At 43.0% G+C, this 17,308-nt stretch overlaps 1 protein-coding gene across 1 annotated transcript; it reads left to right on the top strand.

The window, feature by feature from the left end:
* The first annotated feature begins 4,423 nt into the window (after positions 1-4,423).
* LOC119455031 (keratin-associated protein 19-2-like) lies at positions 4,424-7,552 on the top strand. Its single transcript, XM_037716553.2, has 2 exons — positions 4,424-4,502; positions 7,202-7,552. The coding sequence occupies exons 1-2, from the start codon at positions 4,491-4,493 to the stop codon at positions 7,472-7,474; spliced, it is 285 nt and encodes a 94-aa protein (XP_037572481.1). The 5' UTR covers positions 4,424-4,490; the 3' UTR covers positions 7,475-7,552.
* Positions 7,553-17,308: the final 9,756 nt, after the last annotated feature.

Below are 17,308 nucleotides of genomic sequence, written 5' to 3'. Positions count from 1 at the left end.
GTGCGTCTAGGATGGCTTGATGCGAAATGTTGTCGTAGGCGCCTTTCACGTCAAGAAAGAGTGCTACTGATAATCGTTTCCAAGACTTTTGCTGCTCAACAGATGACACTAGATCGATGACATTGTCAATCGATGAACGGCCTCGTCGAAATCCCGCCATAGAGTCAGGGTAAATGTTGTGGTGTTCAAGATACCATTCGAGACGCATGAAGATCATGCGCTCCATGAGTTTTCCGACGCAGCTGGCGAGTGCTTACAGCAAGTGCTGGTTAGCGAAATGGGCCTGTGCAAGTTTACGCTCAACTTCTTACCGCCTTTATGGATAGGGTTGACTTTTGCACGTAGCCAGTCTGTTGGAATGGTAGAGGTTTGCAGAGACGCAGTCAATATTTCATAGTTAAAAGGCGTCAGTTGTTCTGCATAGCGCCTTAAAAAGGTAGTAGAAATATTGTCCGACCCGGGAGATTTTTCGACATCCATCTGCAGCAGCAAGTTCAAAACTCCTTGTTCAGTGAACACTACTGGTGCCATTGTTATCCCCGAGGCTAAGACATGTTCTTGCTCAATAGGAACAGTAGAATGTGAAAAAACTGACTGAAAATACACAATAAAGACATTCGCTATTATGCGTGCGTCGTCAGTGATTACACCGTCATTTTCAAACTGAATTGCAGAACTTTTCAATCCTGGATAAGCAGCGCCAAATTTTTGTGGCTGTTGCGTCATGAAGGTTGTCAGCATAGTAGAAAAGAAGGTGTTACGCGCGGACGTTATTGCAGCCTTAAGTTCACTGGCAAGTCTGATAATGCCGTCCGGATTACCTTGGTTTCTGCGCATATGCTGTACTTTGTTTTCATATGAATAATGTTACGCGTTATCCACGGTGATTTACGGCTTATACGTTTTGTTTTAGTTGGAATAAAGTTATCTTCACCAAATGTAATGCCTTTCTTAAATCTCTGCCATAGCTTGTCTACAGTTTCGTATCTTTCCAGACTGAAGCTGTCTATTAGTGTTTCCAAATAACCGAATGACACCGACGTTATCAGTAATTTTTAGCAACCATGTGCTCTCCGTGCGTGGAGCGCCTGATATTCTTGCACCCGATCTTAATCGTTAGTGCTAGTAGTTTGTGGTCTGATATGCCATCTTCTACTATTAGCTCCGATGAACAAATTATGCGAGACAAATTAAAGGTCCAGTATTGAACTGATTTGTCCTTGAATGCGTGTAGGCACCTTCACCAGCTGGTCTAATGAAAAGCTAAAGCCAACGTTTAGAAGTAGTTGGCAGCTTTTAACCTCCTTGTCACTAATTTCAAATGTGTTCCAGTCGATAGAGGGAAGATTAAAATAGCCAAGTTGCGAAGTTCCGTGCTGTCCTTTGGATATACCCCACGCCTCCACCAAAGATTTTAGGGGGCGATGTTACAAAGGGTTTATGTACAATGTTTACACAGTGAGAGCGAGTTGGACAAGCCGCAACAAAATGGTGGGCCGGGGCACAGCTGGGCGTCTTTCTCGTCTGCTATGTAACTTCTTTTTCGTCCGCAGGATAGGTGGCTCAAAACAATATGATGGTCTCTTTCCCGCTTCTCCACGGGATTCACGCCAAGAGTGATGATCCATCTCTCTCATCATCGTGAGATGAGGGCATGTCTCACTCGTGACGCTAATGTCCAGCTGGTTTGGTTGATCGAGTTTCTTAAGTAAGGTCATGTGATGGAGCGCAAGTCGCCTACACTGAACACCTGTTTAGGCCTGTTTGAACACCTGTTTAGGTCCACATAATTCGATGTGACCGGCACTCGCTCAAACCTAAATAATCTTCCCGAGATGCTGGGCTGTGCAGGTACGGGTATTCCACGATTTAAACAATAACTTTTCTCTATGATGTAGTGTGGATGGAGCACATAAGCCATAGCGCCGGCTTCGTGTCCAAGCAGACCACCCACTTAGGCACGTAACTTACGCGAACGCAAATGCATTTCGCTGCTTCAGGTATGCAATATACCTCTACTGTATTGTGTTATGTCGAGCAATAAATGTTAGTAGACGGAGCTTATTTGAGGCTGCCGTGACAATGGCGCGCGCTGAATTATCCTGAATAGAGGACTTATCTGGTATATCTGTTTTCTGGCTTCATGCTTCTCGTAAAATTGAAGCAAATCAAGATGCGCAACAGCCAAAGCGGAAACTGCGCATTTTTTCATAGTTTATATCTCTACCCACACTTCTGCCCTTGGTGAATCCAAGGTGGCTGTTTCCCGCTATAATGTTTGTATGCGTGAACGCCTCTTTGATATCCACGAAACGGAGCATGTCGATATGACCTTGCTTCCTAAAAGTAGCGCTGCCGTTAGTGTATGGCATTTATGCTGCGTAAAAATGCTCAAGAAGTGACGATAGGTTTTGCATTGTCGTAGCTCTGTTAGATGTTTATTTATTTATTTATTTAAAAATACCTTACAGGCCCAAAGGGCATTGAGTAAGGGGGGGGGGGAGGGGGGTTACTTAATACAATGAAAGCATACGCAAATTAGTATAGAACAGGGTTATAGTGCAAGTGAACATCAAAACGCAACGCAACAGAGTAAATTGCAAATTGTAAAATGAAGTTTCCAACGCAAGTGAAGAAAAAAAATATATGCTGCACAGCAGAATACGTTTCCGAAATAAGCACTAAAAGAGCTTTGAGTGCAAGTGAAGAGCTGAAAGAGCTTTGAGTGCAAAAACGCAACACATTGCAAAATAAACAAAAGAACTTAAACGACGAGACCATGTTACAGCACTATTTAACAGAAAATATGTACCTCAAGCTTCTGGCGAAATGTGTTAAGGTTATTATCACAGGCGATATCATCGGGAAGATCATTCCACATGCAGATGGCTTGTGGAAGTGCGGATGTGTTAAAAGCGTTCGTATTGCCAAAGATGCGCATGAAGCTGAGGTGATTATGTAGCCTGCGTGACGTGAAAAGGGGGCGTTCAAGGTGTAACGAGGCTATTTTATTGCTGTAGACGTACTTGTGAAACACGCATAGGAGAGATATTTGACGGCGGATGGCCAATGGTTGAAGGGAATGATCAAGTTTAAGTTGAGTCACACTTGAATGATTGTCATAGTTCCTTGAAATGTAACGGGCGGCTCTAATTCTGGACTGCTTCAAGCATGTTAATTTGATAATGAGCGGAAGGGGACCAAACAGATGAGGCATATTCAAGTTGTGGGCGGACGAAAGTGTGACTATCATATCTCTGCCATATTTGTGTACTTGTTTTCAGTGTTTTAAACTAAATATATTATTTAAAAAATACCTATCGCAATAATAAACACGCACAACTGAACAATTTCTCAACTTTTACTTTGAAATAATTGCTGCACAGCGAAATGCTCAAAGCTTCGAATGGTTTTCTGTTTGTACTGCCAGTCAATATGCGCAAGTGTATATTACGCGGTTTACCTATACTTGCTATACAATAATAATGCACACACCTATATATATATATATATATACATGTGTGTGTGCGTGTGTGTGCCCAAATACTGAAATAACTGCGTTAGTAGTACTGTTATGCGCGATTTTCTTGTACTCCTAATTAACAGGAGACTCGTGCACAAAAAACGCGTTTCAGCCCTTTTCCATCTCTGCTGTGGTAGTGTAGTGTGGCACGTTGTTTGGTTGCTCTAATAACGGGATAATAGCAGTTTTTCTCTTTGAATCAGGGCGTGCATGAAGTAATAGTTGCATTTCTAAGACAGCCAGTGATAACTGGTGCGGGAAAATACCGGAAGATAAGGTCGCAAGATATCCACTAACTACATGCATGTCTCTTTGTTTTTCCCGGTTTGAGTATGTAGGTCCGAATTTCCCCGAGTTCCCTCACGAAGCGAGGCCTGCATGTGTCTCACACAACGTTGCTTACGCAAACGCTCTTAGCAATCATTTAAATAACACAAAGATCACACCTAGGGTGACGACTACCACGTGAACGGGCAGCTACCTTTGTCACATAAATGTCACAGAATAGCTTCGCAAAACAATTTCACCACGTAATAGGGCTGTGAGAATTTCAGCAGACCGTGAAACCGAACGTCCTAGTCGCCAGAGGCAAGCCCGTGGAACTGGTCTCTACTGCTTTTTGCTGTCCTAGTCGTCCGGAAGCGGGGAAAGCAGCGCGGGGAGGAAGCGGCAACTTCCCAGCTGGGCTTCGCTTCCTTGCCAAGGCATGGCTAGCGGATACGGTTCTTCGCGTTTCGTCCCGAAGTCGACCCCGAGGAAGAAAAAAAGAACAGAGAAAGTATCACTGTGGTACAGTTTCGTGCAGGTAATTTCCCGGGCTCGAATAATTTCACTTTCCACTGCTCTTGCATAGCCGAGGCGTTATGCCAACCTGGCCTTCAGGGAGTGTGTATATAAGCGGGTTGGCCTCCGTCCTCGAGAACAACAACCTTTCGCAGCTGGCATACGACGCCTACCACCTAACAAAATGAAGCCTCTGGTAAGTTTTGGTAAAATTACCTCCGTGTTAGCAATTTTATGGTGTTTATATTACCTGCTGGTAAAAGATTTCATTGATCATTCTTGACATTTTCTTGAATTATTTTTCAGCTCAAGAATCGCAACTTTCTTACATTAGTATGTCGCTTCAGCATAGCTGGAAATTTGATATAACTATTAGAGGCAGTGCGCTCCACCGGTTCCAAGTTATAGCTAAAATTCTGGGCAGTAACGGCTCCGAAAAAAAAACAACTAAGCTACCGCGCTGGAGCAGGTTGCTACAGCGGCAGTCTGTACCCCGTAGCGCGAGAAACGTGGTGCCCACTTACACTGCAACATACGTATCTGTCAAAGACATTCATTAGCTAAAGTAACAAAGCGCTTGGTTCGTAAGATCGTCATGTCATTATCGGATAGTCTTCGTTAGGGCCGGTTCTTGTTTGCACGAGCCACTCATCTCTAGAAATGCAACTGCAGAGAACACGAGCTCGGTTTTATCCCCAGTCGCGGGCCCAGTAAAATTTATGCAGCCACTGTGCGTCATCATAGAGTTGTGAAGGTAAATTCAGTCGTTTAGTATTATCTTTTGGCATTGATGTGTGGATATGTACTGCTAACCCATGTTGGTTTTATATGCACTTGATGCCACGTAAGGACAACTCTATACCCACATTGGCGGCCGTAGACATTTTAGGCTGCCAGTTTCGATTATTTTTACAGTATGGGAAGTTTTCTTTTAGCCATCGAAACGTAAACAATGTTCATGTGAATGCCATGGTTAGTTACACGAGTGATGACAAAGCGAGTATTGGATTAAATTTGTGGTCCGCATGAGAGAAAGAAAGAGATGTCAACTTTAATGATATCCAGGAGATGTCCTCGGTTGATCGGCTCGCATGCAACCCCAGGGGGTCCTCATCAAAGTTTTCTGTAAATACTTATGCCTGACTTGCATGCAGCTAACTTTCGCAGCGAACTGTCACCCGTCAGGAAAGTAGGGACGCCAAGACGCAAACTCTCAAGGCAGCTTTAAATTTGAAACTGGCAATTTGTACCGCTGTCGGACGCGTTCAATACTTTTGGTATGGCTGTGCCAAATGTCGGCTTGTGAAAATGTCTTTCTTTTGTCACATTTAGCGGAATTATGCGCGAAACTCGCCTGTATGACATAAGCGAAAGCTGCGGTTGTGGCTAATAGTGCCTTTCTTTGCAACACTTCGGAGAATAGCCGTGTTGACAATTAATATCGCCAAGTACGGAACCATAAATCACGTGAGTGCGTGCTTCGAGAAGAAACTGCATGATTTGGGATTTCCTCTTGGCTCAGTAGTGTTCACGCTGCATACGTAAGATGGCCTCACCTCTTTATTTGTACTTGGAAGAAATCACGATCTCCAATAACATTTTGATTAAAGCTCTAGCTGCGCTAGCAGGCATCGCAGCCCATCGATACTACAATAGTTTATTGCACAGTTTTGTCGCATTGATTTATGACAATACATATAAGTATAGTTGTCCCAGTCTGAGAAGTTGCCACATGTTGTTTAAAACGCCATTACAGGCGCCATTCGACGCGCATATTTAGCCGGTTATTACGAATTTCGATTCATGTCGTCGTGCAGCTTGCACGCCATTACAAGCAGACAAACCGGAAGCAAAGACATGATAGGTAGGATCAATTCTACACACTGATTGAATTATGTTCATCGACACTCGTTGGATGCATCTTTCGGTGCCGTTAGCCCGACGGTTATATCCTCACCAGGGCTGATATAATACATGGCCAGCGTTAACATTTCTGATGCTGGGCGACTGGTGTTCGCTGCCGAAGTTTGCTCACATAGGACGCCAATAGATCCCTCCCCCCTCCCTGTACTCCAAGCTTTAATTAGCGGGACACTTCCGTTCATGCCAGAGAACCACGTCAGATATTTCTATATGTCCTACTTCGTCATTAGGCAGTCGTGAACAGAGCCTACTTACCGTCTCAGGTGTCCATAAACAGCATTCATAGCATGCGCTAACAGTCACTATTGCTTAGTTGCTATGGTATTCTCAGGTATTATTTTACTGTGCGTGACATGGTGGCTTCGAATACCGCTTTCGATGGCTTTAATACCTATGCCTTTAATCTCCTGTAAGTAAAAATACTTTCGCAATGAGATTTTGGTGCAGCCTATAAAGAGCTAGTATATAAAATTTAAGTCGGTGCTCTGTGCTACGCAGTATTCTAATATGGTACGGTGTGGATTTGGGAACTAAATATATGAATAAATAATTTACAGGGCACTTGTTATGACCACTCAAGCACAGGAAATAAGAACCGAATTCGTTACTACCATCAATGCACTAAAATGTATCGTAATTTAACGCTACCTATAGTCTATAACGACTGTTTCTTTCTTAAATTAATAGAACTTAAGCATTAGTTATTGAGTAGACCTAGTGTTTATACAGGTGGACCGTTAGCCTAAATGACGAAAAAGATGGTAGGAATATGAAGGAAGCAAATAATTCAATTAAAAAAATTCCACTTATTTTATCTTTCAGTTTTAACTGAGTTCCGTCGTTGTTCATAGTCAGGTGGTTCCACTCTGACATAATAAGAAAGATGAAACCGCTATTGCTGAAATTCTAAAAGAAGTACGTCACTTTATGAAAGACTGTGTGTAAAGCTGTCGCAATTATTCACATTTTCAGGCCTTCCTTGCTGCCCTGTGCCTCAGCATTGCCGTCGCCTCGGCCGGTTACCTAGGTCTGGGATACGGCGGTCTCGGCTACGGTGGCCTCGGCTATGGCTATGGTCTCGGATATGGAGGCTACGGTATCGGATATGGTGGCTATGGATTGGGCTACGGCGGGCTTGGCTACGGCGGCCTTGGCTACGGTGGGCTTGGCTACGGCGGACTCGGATACGGTGGCGGCGGATTCAAGAAACTGATTGGATTTGGCTATGGAGGATACTATGGATAAAACTGACCTGCGCGCATCTATTAGCCCGCGAATGTTCACAATAAATTCAATTTTACCGAAACATTTCCACTTTGCGATTGATGACTTTACAGCTACTGCTAGAAGGAAACAATGCTTTGTTTTGAGATAAGCCAGATTATTCAGTGTTACTCAGAATGCGGATTCCAAAATCGCATGCTAGTGTAAGGCTGTGCGAAGGACAAATTCAATCTAGTTGCTCTCAAAACTCTTGCGAAGCAAAGTATCGTTGTCTTCACTTTCGTGGTGATTCAGCGTTCACGTGACATCTCTGCAAGTAAGGCTACTGACGTAATCGGAGGAGAACTGATTTGTTGGTCGACGCAGTTGAAGTTGCGAAATCTCAGATGGCTGTGTTTTTCAGCCTTTGGAGGCTCTGATAGGCTCATTCCGGCTTTTCCTGGATGTCATATTTGACGGCCGGAGAAGCGATTGACATTTAACCGTTTTTTACCGCATGTAAATGATGTACCACTATTTCGAGAAAATCAGCGCGAATTAGCGGAACGCCATTCGACATGTCTGAGGGCATGCGCTTGATTTTCTAAAGCGCGCACGGTGATCCCTGATAATTCATAGACGCACACGTGGCAGTGATTTCTGGTATGCCATCAGTTAGCTAATTTACAGCTAGTACTCATTTCACCTCCGCTTCATATTTTTGGTTCAGCTAAAGTTTTAAGCAGTTTAATGTCCTGCAAATCAAGTAAACTCGAAAGAGTACTTTGAACAGTAGGTAAGCTTATATCACAAGTACATAGTAACAAACATACCACAGACTGAACACTCCTCATCTGCAAAAATACTCGCAGAAAAGAACGCTTTACACTCCCCTCCCCCTCCGCGCTTTGATTTTCACGCCGGAGGTCTTTTCGGAAATGCCACTACTAATTATACCTCTTGTCTCTGACCACTACGCGAAATTCACACCTTTGCCAAAGCATGTTGAAACCTAAGAAAGCTTCACAGCAAGCTGCCCTACGTGGAAAACATTGTGTTCGTAAAAGTACACGGCGCCTTCTTTTTTGCACCGCGCTGGTTGCCACATGCCTTATTACGGTTACGTAACCTCGTGGAGAGTCCTTTATAAATAAGGTGCGAAACGTATTTCCACAGACGTTCTTCTGGTAAACGAAAGATACCTTTATTTGCTGTCATTTATGGCCTAAACGAGGAAGTCCATTCTCACTTCATGTCTGTGCGAATAATACAAGAGGAAACAGCGCTTCGACAGAAACACGATAATGAAAGCAAACGTTCAGATGATAGCAAATATGCTTTAGCACTGAATAATTTTAAGCATTGGTCTCAAGAGATGTCAAATATGCGTACTTCTGCCTCAAGGAGAGTAACAAAGCGACCACGTTCTGGTAGGCATTTACAGTCAAAAAACGTTCTTCATTTAGAATATGCACACTGCATGTAAAATAGAGTACCACTCGTGTGCCAGCCAGCTTGCGACAATGTCGCCCTTTCAAAACTTCTCAGAAAGCCCCCCTTTTGATATGATGTAGAGGGATGCGCTACAAATTCAAACATAACGACGTTTATAGTAAGTTACGGCAGCCACGAAGAAAACTTACCAAGGTCCATGCTTCGTTAATAATTTCTCTGCGTCAAACCCTCCTACACTAAATATTTTGGCGCATCACGTTTATATGGCACACAGCAATGAGATCCTCATGAATCAGCTGACACTAACTAAAATAATTCAAATATGTAGTGATGTGTTAAACAGACTTCAAGTCGTAGTGTCTCATACCTGCACATTTTCGTTTTTATTCACAAAATCCAGAGCACGGTACCGAACAATTACCATCAGCTGCAAAAAAAAACAACACCTGATGACGTTATCTGCAGTTGTTTTTCATGGCTTTCTGACGTATTCCCAATACCTACTTTTTAGGTTCTTAATGTCTGACTAAAAGCAAGCGTGAGTACGGAAGAACGCGTGTGATAGGTCACTTCTCAGAAAACGAAGTGACTGCAAATAAGAACATAGGGACAACGGTGAAGTGACCAGAAAGAAATTTTCATCAGTCACCACCCCCATGTATGTAGCATCACATCGTCACAGCGAGAGAGCCTGAAACGTTCACACAAACACGAAAGTGCCAAGAACCAACGTTTTGAGAGGAGGTGCTTGCCGCAAGTTCTATTACATTTTTTTAAAGTTCACTTGCTCCCCGGTCGCCAATACTCGCTCTGCTAGAGCATGAACATTTTAGGAAATTATTAAAGATGTACAAATGTTTTTTCTTTAAACTGAGAACACACTCGAGTGAGTACAATGCTTCTCAATCAGTACATACATACAGAAATTTTTTTGAACGACGCGAAAGTAATGACGGAGAAATGAAGAGCGATATGTTTGTTTTCCCCATTCGCCCTTAAGAAATCTTTATTTTAGTATTTTGAAAACTGTCATTGCCTGACAGGAATTGTTACAGGGGTGTGAAGAAATATGTAAATAAAACACAAAATTTGCTGCCAGCAATACAGTATACGCACAATAAATAAATAAATGGATAATGAAGACAAATAATTAAAGTGATAAGTAAATCCGATCGATCACTTATTCCACGTGTTCCGACCGATAACCGGTAAATCCGACCGATCACCAATTTTCCACGTGTTCAGTAAATAATTCTAACCTGGGTTTAGCAACTATCAATTCATCCAAGGAATTTTATAATCGTGCTGTTTGTGGGTGGAGTTATATGAAGTATCTTTGGGGTGCGTTAGTGCGCAAGAGTTAATAAATCTATCGGCGAGGGCGATAGAAATGGCCAGCTTATTGCTTCTTTCTTGAAGCCTCTTCATTCAGTGGTGCGCTTACTTGTAACGCTTCAATGCTGGCGGCTGAGAAAGACGCACGAAAGTTGCGAAGGAGTGGTGGGAAGGTTTGTGGGATACGCTAAAAACTGTCGCTTCCCGTTTGCTAGAATATTGGAGAGGTGCGTACAATTAACCAATAGGTAGCGCCAACCGGCTGTCACACGTGTCTATGACGTCATGGGCTGGGCACAATAAAGGAGGCCTGAAAATGGGTCGGAGAGAGCTCTAGTGAACTCTTATTCGATGTTGTAGTCTCCCTTCTTCGTGCAGTGGAGTAATTCCACGTAAATCCACGCAATCGCAGCATTGTCCGCAGAAAAATTCCGGTGTCTTACCGTGTTTGAGAGCGTTTCAGTATCTTGGTATTCTTAGAACAGTCTGACGGAGTGGGTCAATGACTATGCGCAGCGGTCATGCCTGCAGACGCGTACCGTGCCATATTCGCCACGCCAATCCTCATGGACAATTTTGACGCCCCCCCCCCCCCCCCCCCCCCAGATTGAAGAAGGAGCCGTGAAAAAATATCTACTTCAAGCGCAAAGTCTAACTGCAAACCCTGAAATCACAGAATGCAGTTTTTGCGTTTAGACCCGCCGCGGTGGCTCAGTCAGCTGGGGCGTTGCGCTGCTGAGAGCGAGATCGCGGGATCGAATCCCTGCCGCGGCGGCCGTATCTTTATGGAGGCAAAATGCAAAAACGCCCGTGTGCTTGCGTTGTAGTGCACGTTAAAGAACCCCAGGTGGTCCAAATTAATCGGAGCCCTCCACTATGGCGTGCCTCATAATCAGAACTAGGTTTTGGCAGGTAAAACCCCAGAAAGAAGAAGTTCTTGCGTTTAATTCTTCCTTTATGTCTGGGCTGTCGACAGAGTAGGTATTGAGCTCCTAGGCTCTAAAATAAAGTCATAAAAATAAGGTGAAAGCTTGCACTAGGCCGCGCAAAGCTGAAGAGACAGCGAAGCTGGCCTATTGATTGCGTCTCTTGGTTGTAGCTAGGTTATCGCTCTCTTTGTTTCTTTCTCTCGCTTTCTTTTTCTTTCTTGACTCTCTCTCTTGCATTCTCTATTTCTTCCGCTCAATCTCTCCTTCTTTGTCTTTCTTTCTCTCTGTCTCTCTCGCTCTCATTTTCTCTTTCTTTCTCCCAAAGGAAGTTGTGTTGCCATCGTCAGTACAATGCAAGCATATGGTTCCCATAAATGCACGTTCTGAAAGCGTGGGTGTTACTGAGACAGTAAACACTACCTTGCGTTTCTGTGAAACGGCCGGAGCTAGTGTAAATTTTGACAAAAGTAGGGGGTTTTGGCTAGGCATGTCTGCTCTAACTCCCTCTGTGTTATCGAATATTCATTGGAATCAGTCTTCGCTGCGATATCTTGGTGTGCCTCTCGATAACTTCTGTAATAATGGACCTCATTGGACATCCGCGGTAACCAGTATCCGTCTAAAGGTGACAGCGGGGATGCGACTTCTCCATTTTCGCAAGAGCTAAGGCGTGCAATATATTCCTTGCTTCTAAGCTTCTTTATGTTCTGCAGGTCTTGCAGTACATAAATTCCTGAACATACATGTTCAGGAATTACACAGAATACTTGCATGTTTTATTTGGCCTTCATCATGGGAAGCCATGAGAAGGGACAATCTTTTTGTTCCACTTGAGAAGGGAGGTCTCAGTCTTGTGCATTCGTTTGTGAGACAATTGGTCATGCAATTATTTTACCTTAAAAATGTCCGTCATCCTTTCATTCCTGCAGTTAATAAAACACGTCTTGCTTCACACCTCCCTTTTCTTTTTGTCCACGACAAAATCTGCTCAAGAACTGCCGTTATGGGGCTTCCTAAAGAACTCGTGGATACTATTTCATTTTTAAAAGCCAGATTCACTTTAGAATATTTATTTAGCGTTGATCGAACATCGTTAAATATAGCACTTGTAAATAAGCTTTTTCCTGCACCTAGCTATATATGAAAAGCCCTATCTGTCTCTATTTGGTCAAGATGTTCTATGCCGTATACGTCGAATGTGTATAACGCCAGCAGTGATAACATTTTTCTTTAAGCTGCACACTTCCACCCTGCCAGTTAAAACGTGGCTTCATGAAAAAGGATTATATGTACCCTGAAATACCAATTGTAGACATTGCAACCAACCTGAGACAATAGTACATTGCTGTATTCTTTGTCGTGATATATTTTATTTTGGGGACAATTTACAATGAACTATCAAAAAAGAATTTCCTCTGACACCTTTCGGTATCCGGCTCCTTCCTTTCAAAAAGACAATCAGTAACGCACCATATGATTTGTTTGTGTTAATAGGACTGCATTCATTATAGAGAAGCCGAATGATCGACAGACATGCCGAGCCACCTCGCTCGACAAGGTCTGTCTTTCGGGAACAGGCTGCTCAAGTGCGGAGTGTGGTTGCCACCTTTGATCCCGTTCCTGAATGGATTTCGTATCTGGACACTTGTGTTTGTTTGCCCAATTTTTGAACTTTCATTAGACTTCCTAGCGTGTGTGCATTTGTTTTTCATGTATGTATAAGTGTAACGCAACTAATTTTCGCATCTAAATACTAATAATTCCATGCAATAAAGAAAAAAAAGAAAATGTGTGTATAGCGTAGTGGTTATGACGCTCGCCTTCGGAACGTGGGTACCCGTGTTCGAATCGTGTCTTGCAAAGAACGTTCATTTTGTTTTATTTATTATTTCACTCGGACGGCGATGACGTCACGGCGCATGCGCAGTAGCGCGCAGGTGGCAGGAGCTTGGCGGAGCCGTGTCTGTGTGGCGTCGCCTGGTTGCCATGGCTACGGCGCCGCAGTTTCGTGCCACACGCACAAATTACCATAGAGCTAGTATACTAATTCTAGAGGAAAAGCTAGGCGAAAAAAAGCGGGAACCACAAGGGCATTGCCATGTTGCTACGACTCATTTTGCTAGCACCAAAAACAATCAAAATAATTTGCAAAAGCAAGCACTTACACGTAGCACGTAGGCACAGACGTTTGAAGTCCATTCCGCATATTTTTCAGAAAGATAGGATGGCAATTTAAAAAATTTGATGTAAAATTTACGGTGTCTAAAAGGCTGCGTTTGCAGGCGCCTTAACTAGATGGCGCCACTATACTGACGGAGGCTCGGGATCGCGTTTATTGCGCGCCTCGTCTGAATCGCATCTCGCCGTCTGCGCATGCGCGCCGGCATAGGGTAGCAACATGGTAGCGCCCTTGCGGTTCCCGATTTCAATACATGGGTGCTATGGTTATAGCCAACCTCTAGAGTTGGTTATATCAACTCTATGCAAATTACGGCTGGCTTAAACTGCGGAAGAAGGCGATGACGCTTGAGCCAATGCTGATGATGGTGATTTCGTGGCACACGCACAAATTACGGCTGGCTTAAACAGCTTAAACTGCGGAAGAAGACATCGACGCTCGAGCCAATACTGATGATGATAATTTCGTTGCACACGCACAAATTATGGCTGGCTTAAACGGCTTCGCTCCTGAATACGAACACTTATTTTTATTTACTATTTATTTATTAGTTACCTGCATCGCTCCGTAGGGCATTACAGCACGGAGGTTACAGACATAACTATGTACATGATAAAATAATTCAATGCGTTAATAAAAGCATCATTTGATGTGATGTATACAATGCTCGATGGCAAAGAGTTCCAATCTCGAACAGTTCTAGCAAAAAAGGAGGAACGGAAGACGTCACCCATACAAGAAAATTGCCTGACTTTCATACAGTGGTCCAGTCGCTTAGATATGTAATGGGGTGCCTGGATATATTGTTCGCGGTTTATGCCTGTTTTCGAATAATAAATATCGTGGAAAAATTTTAATCTGACATGCCTTCTACTATCCCTCAGCTCTTACCAGTTAAGTTTATGTTTAGTTTCTGTCATGCTAAGCTGCCGGCTAGAGTTACGCAGAACAAATCTAACTTCCCGATTCTGCATTTTTAAACTTCTTTATATGCTCAGATATATGTGGATCCCAACAAACACACCCATATTGAAGTATTCAACGCACATGAGTGAAATACAGCTGCGTTTTTAAGTTACTCGGTAAATGACTGAAATTGCGCCGCAAGAATACCCAAAACTGATGCTGCCTTATTTCCAATATAGTTAACGTGCTTGTACCATCGTAAGTCAGATGTAAAAAAGACGCCTAGATATTTAAATTCCTTGCTTAGGTTTACAGCAAACCATGAATTCTATATTTATACGGATGATTAGCTCGTTTTCTTGTGAACGTGACGTAAGCAGTATTATTTATATTTAATGACATATTCCAACGCACACACCAGTCTGCTATAGTATTTAAATCAGCTTGCGCTGGATTTGCGAATCGGAAATGGGATCTACCACTCTATGACCAACACATTCATTGGCAAACATCCTGAGTGAAGACTGTATATCAATTGAAATATAATTAATGTACAGAAAAAACAACAGTGGTGCCAACACTGAGCATTGCAGAACTCCCGACGTAACTGGTGCATATTGTGAAGATATATCGTTGAGAACAACAGCCTGCTCCCGCAATGACTACTAGTCGGCAATCCACTCTATTATTTTACAATCCAAGTATAAGCGTTTAATTTCGAGAGTAGGAGACTGTGTGCAACTACATCAAATGTTCTACGGAATTCTAGGAAAACGCAGTCCACAACTTGTTCCTTATCAATTGCCGAGGCTAAATTGTGAATAAACTCTACCAACTTTGTATTGCATGATAAAACACACCTGAAAATTGTTGGCTCGGGCTTAGGAGATTATGTTTGGTTAAATAGGCCATCACGTAAGTATATATTATATGCTCCATAATTTTGCAGGTTATACTAGTTAAGGAAACGAATCTGTAGTTCTGAACGGAGCTTCGCACACCACTCTTATGTATGGGCACGACTCGCGCTAACTTCCAATCACCAGGCATGTCACTTTCATTGAGAGACCCAATTTCATTAGGTTGTCAGAAAAAATGAAAGAAAGCGACGTAGTGGTACATGAATCGGAAACAAAATGCGTACTTTTTAGTAGCTTTCTGGCCCGTAAATATCGCTATAGCATTATTAGTAACGACACTTAAAGTAATCTTTATGGAGCCGATGTCTCATAATGAACATGCACGTGGGACAGGTGCTTTCATCTGTAAATCGTCATCTATGACCTGTAGCAACAAAGCGGCAGATATTCCGAATGCTTTTCGGCAAACACTTCAATTACTATCCTTTATTACGTGGAAATTCAACATCAACAAATTTGAACAAGCTAACGATACTTCGAAATAAAAAAGAGCCATTGGGGCAATTCTACACAGCTTTTCGTGAAATAAAATAATTAGAGCTGCGGATACGTACACGTACAGGTCGACCCCGTTCTACATTAGTGCAAGTAGCACAAAGCTTGCTACATTCTTGACACATACCAACCTTTAACAAGTTCATATCCTTGGCGTCCATTGGTGTAATCACCCTGTGCAAACTCGCATAATAACGCACTATTTGCGGACTACGAAAAAAAAAAACTGCCACACAATAACAAGAACACTTGACACATGTGCGCAGCAACGCATTGCGATCAAACTACTTAACGTTACCATTGTAATAGAACCGTTTTTGTAACCGCGAATGGTGCATGCCCGTACCTACAGTATGTTGTACGCTTTGTAGGCTTCTTGTAAGTGTACTCGGTACTCCTACGCAAGTTACATTATTCTGTTTGAATGGGCATCAGTATGTTTACTTGTGAAACAGGTGCTCTCACAGTTCACCGATACCATGGATAAATTATAGGTTGAATCTGCCTTTAACATTGGGTGTCATTATTGTCATTGCTCCTTTTGGATGGGTTGGTGCTTTGTGATGCTACATAATTTGTAGCTTTTACGCCCTCTCCTTTTTTTACCAATGTAACATACTTGTGCAGTGAATACTCCTTACATGATTGAATAATTTATTCAGTATTTGATGGATTGATTGATTGATTGATTGAGTGATTGAAAACCGGTGAGATTTCTAGCGTGGTGTTCCTTTATCTGAAATCAGTGAGAATATGCCGAAGTACTCTAAAGAGGCGAGGTGTTTGGCTTAGCGAGGGTAGTCAGGAACATTATTTATGAATGCGCGTTGCGCTGAAAGTAAGCATTGAAGACAACATTGGAAATTTTGCCAGAGTTTATTGACGACACAGAAGAGATGAGTGCACGACACGAATAACTGCATAAATGCGGGCGAACTTTTGGCCAATTATATGAGTTCCACTAAATTACTTCAACCGCTGCAGAATGCATTTCTATGTTCCTGCACTATTTCAATCGGAATTTTCCTGGCATTCTGAAATCAATGATTCAACGAGGCTGCCAACACCGATCGGATTTCTTAGGCAGCCCTGCTGAAGTTTTGATGTTGATTTCTAATTCATCGGTTGAGTGTCTGGCTATATAGGTTGAAAATGAAGTCTCCAGCAACAAATGTCAACAGTTGCACGAAAATAGCAGTAATATTGAAAATTCACGTGAAATTGGAATCAATTGGGACATAAGTAGCCTGTGTAAAAAATCAGGAGCCGTTTCATAAGAAGCCAACAAACAATGACACCAAGAACACCAATGTTCTTGGTGTCATTGTTTGTTGGCTCTGTGAAGGTGGATGACCAGCGGAGCTGTTTAGTACACGACGCAGAGCACACGACTTGCGTCGTCTGGCATGGCGAGCCGCTTGCGGGTGGCCTCTCGGGAACGATCTTCATCGGCGTTTGCCGCCCGCCGCCCCGATTGAATTCCCACATCTATTGTCGCCGTCGCTCTTCGTAGGCGCGCTACTCCTAGGGAGTGCTCATTACACTCGGCCTGCTCATTACGATGAGAGAAGTTAAAATTCAAAATATCAGCTTGTCTTGCCGACAACGCAGGACGGTGCGGCAGCACCGGAGAGTGGAAGGAAACTAGGCACGCACG

This window comes from Dermacentor silvarum, chromosome 6 (assembly GCF_013339745.2).
Source record: "Dermacentor silvarum isolate Dsil-2018 chromosome 6, BIME_Dsil_1.4, whole genome shotgun sequence".
Taxonomy (NCBI): Eukaryota; Metazoa; Arthropoda; class Arachnida; order Ixodida; family Ixodidae; genus Dermacentor; species Dermacentor silvarum.
The sequence above is the reverse complement of the archived record's forward strand: the minus strand, read 5'-3'. Positions and strand labels throughout refer to the sequence as shown.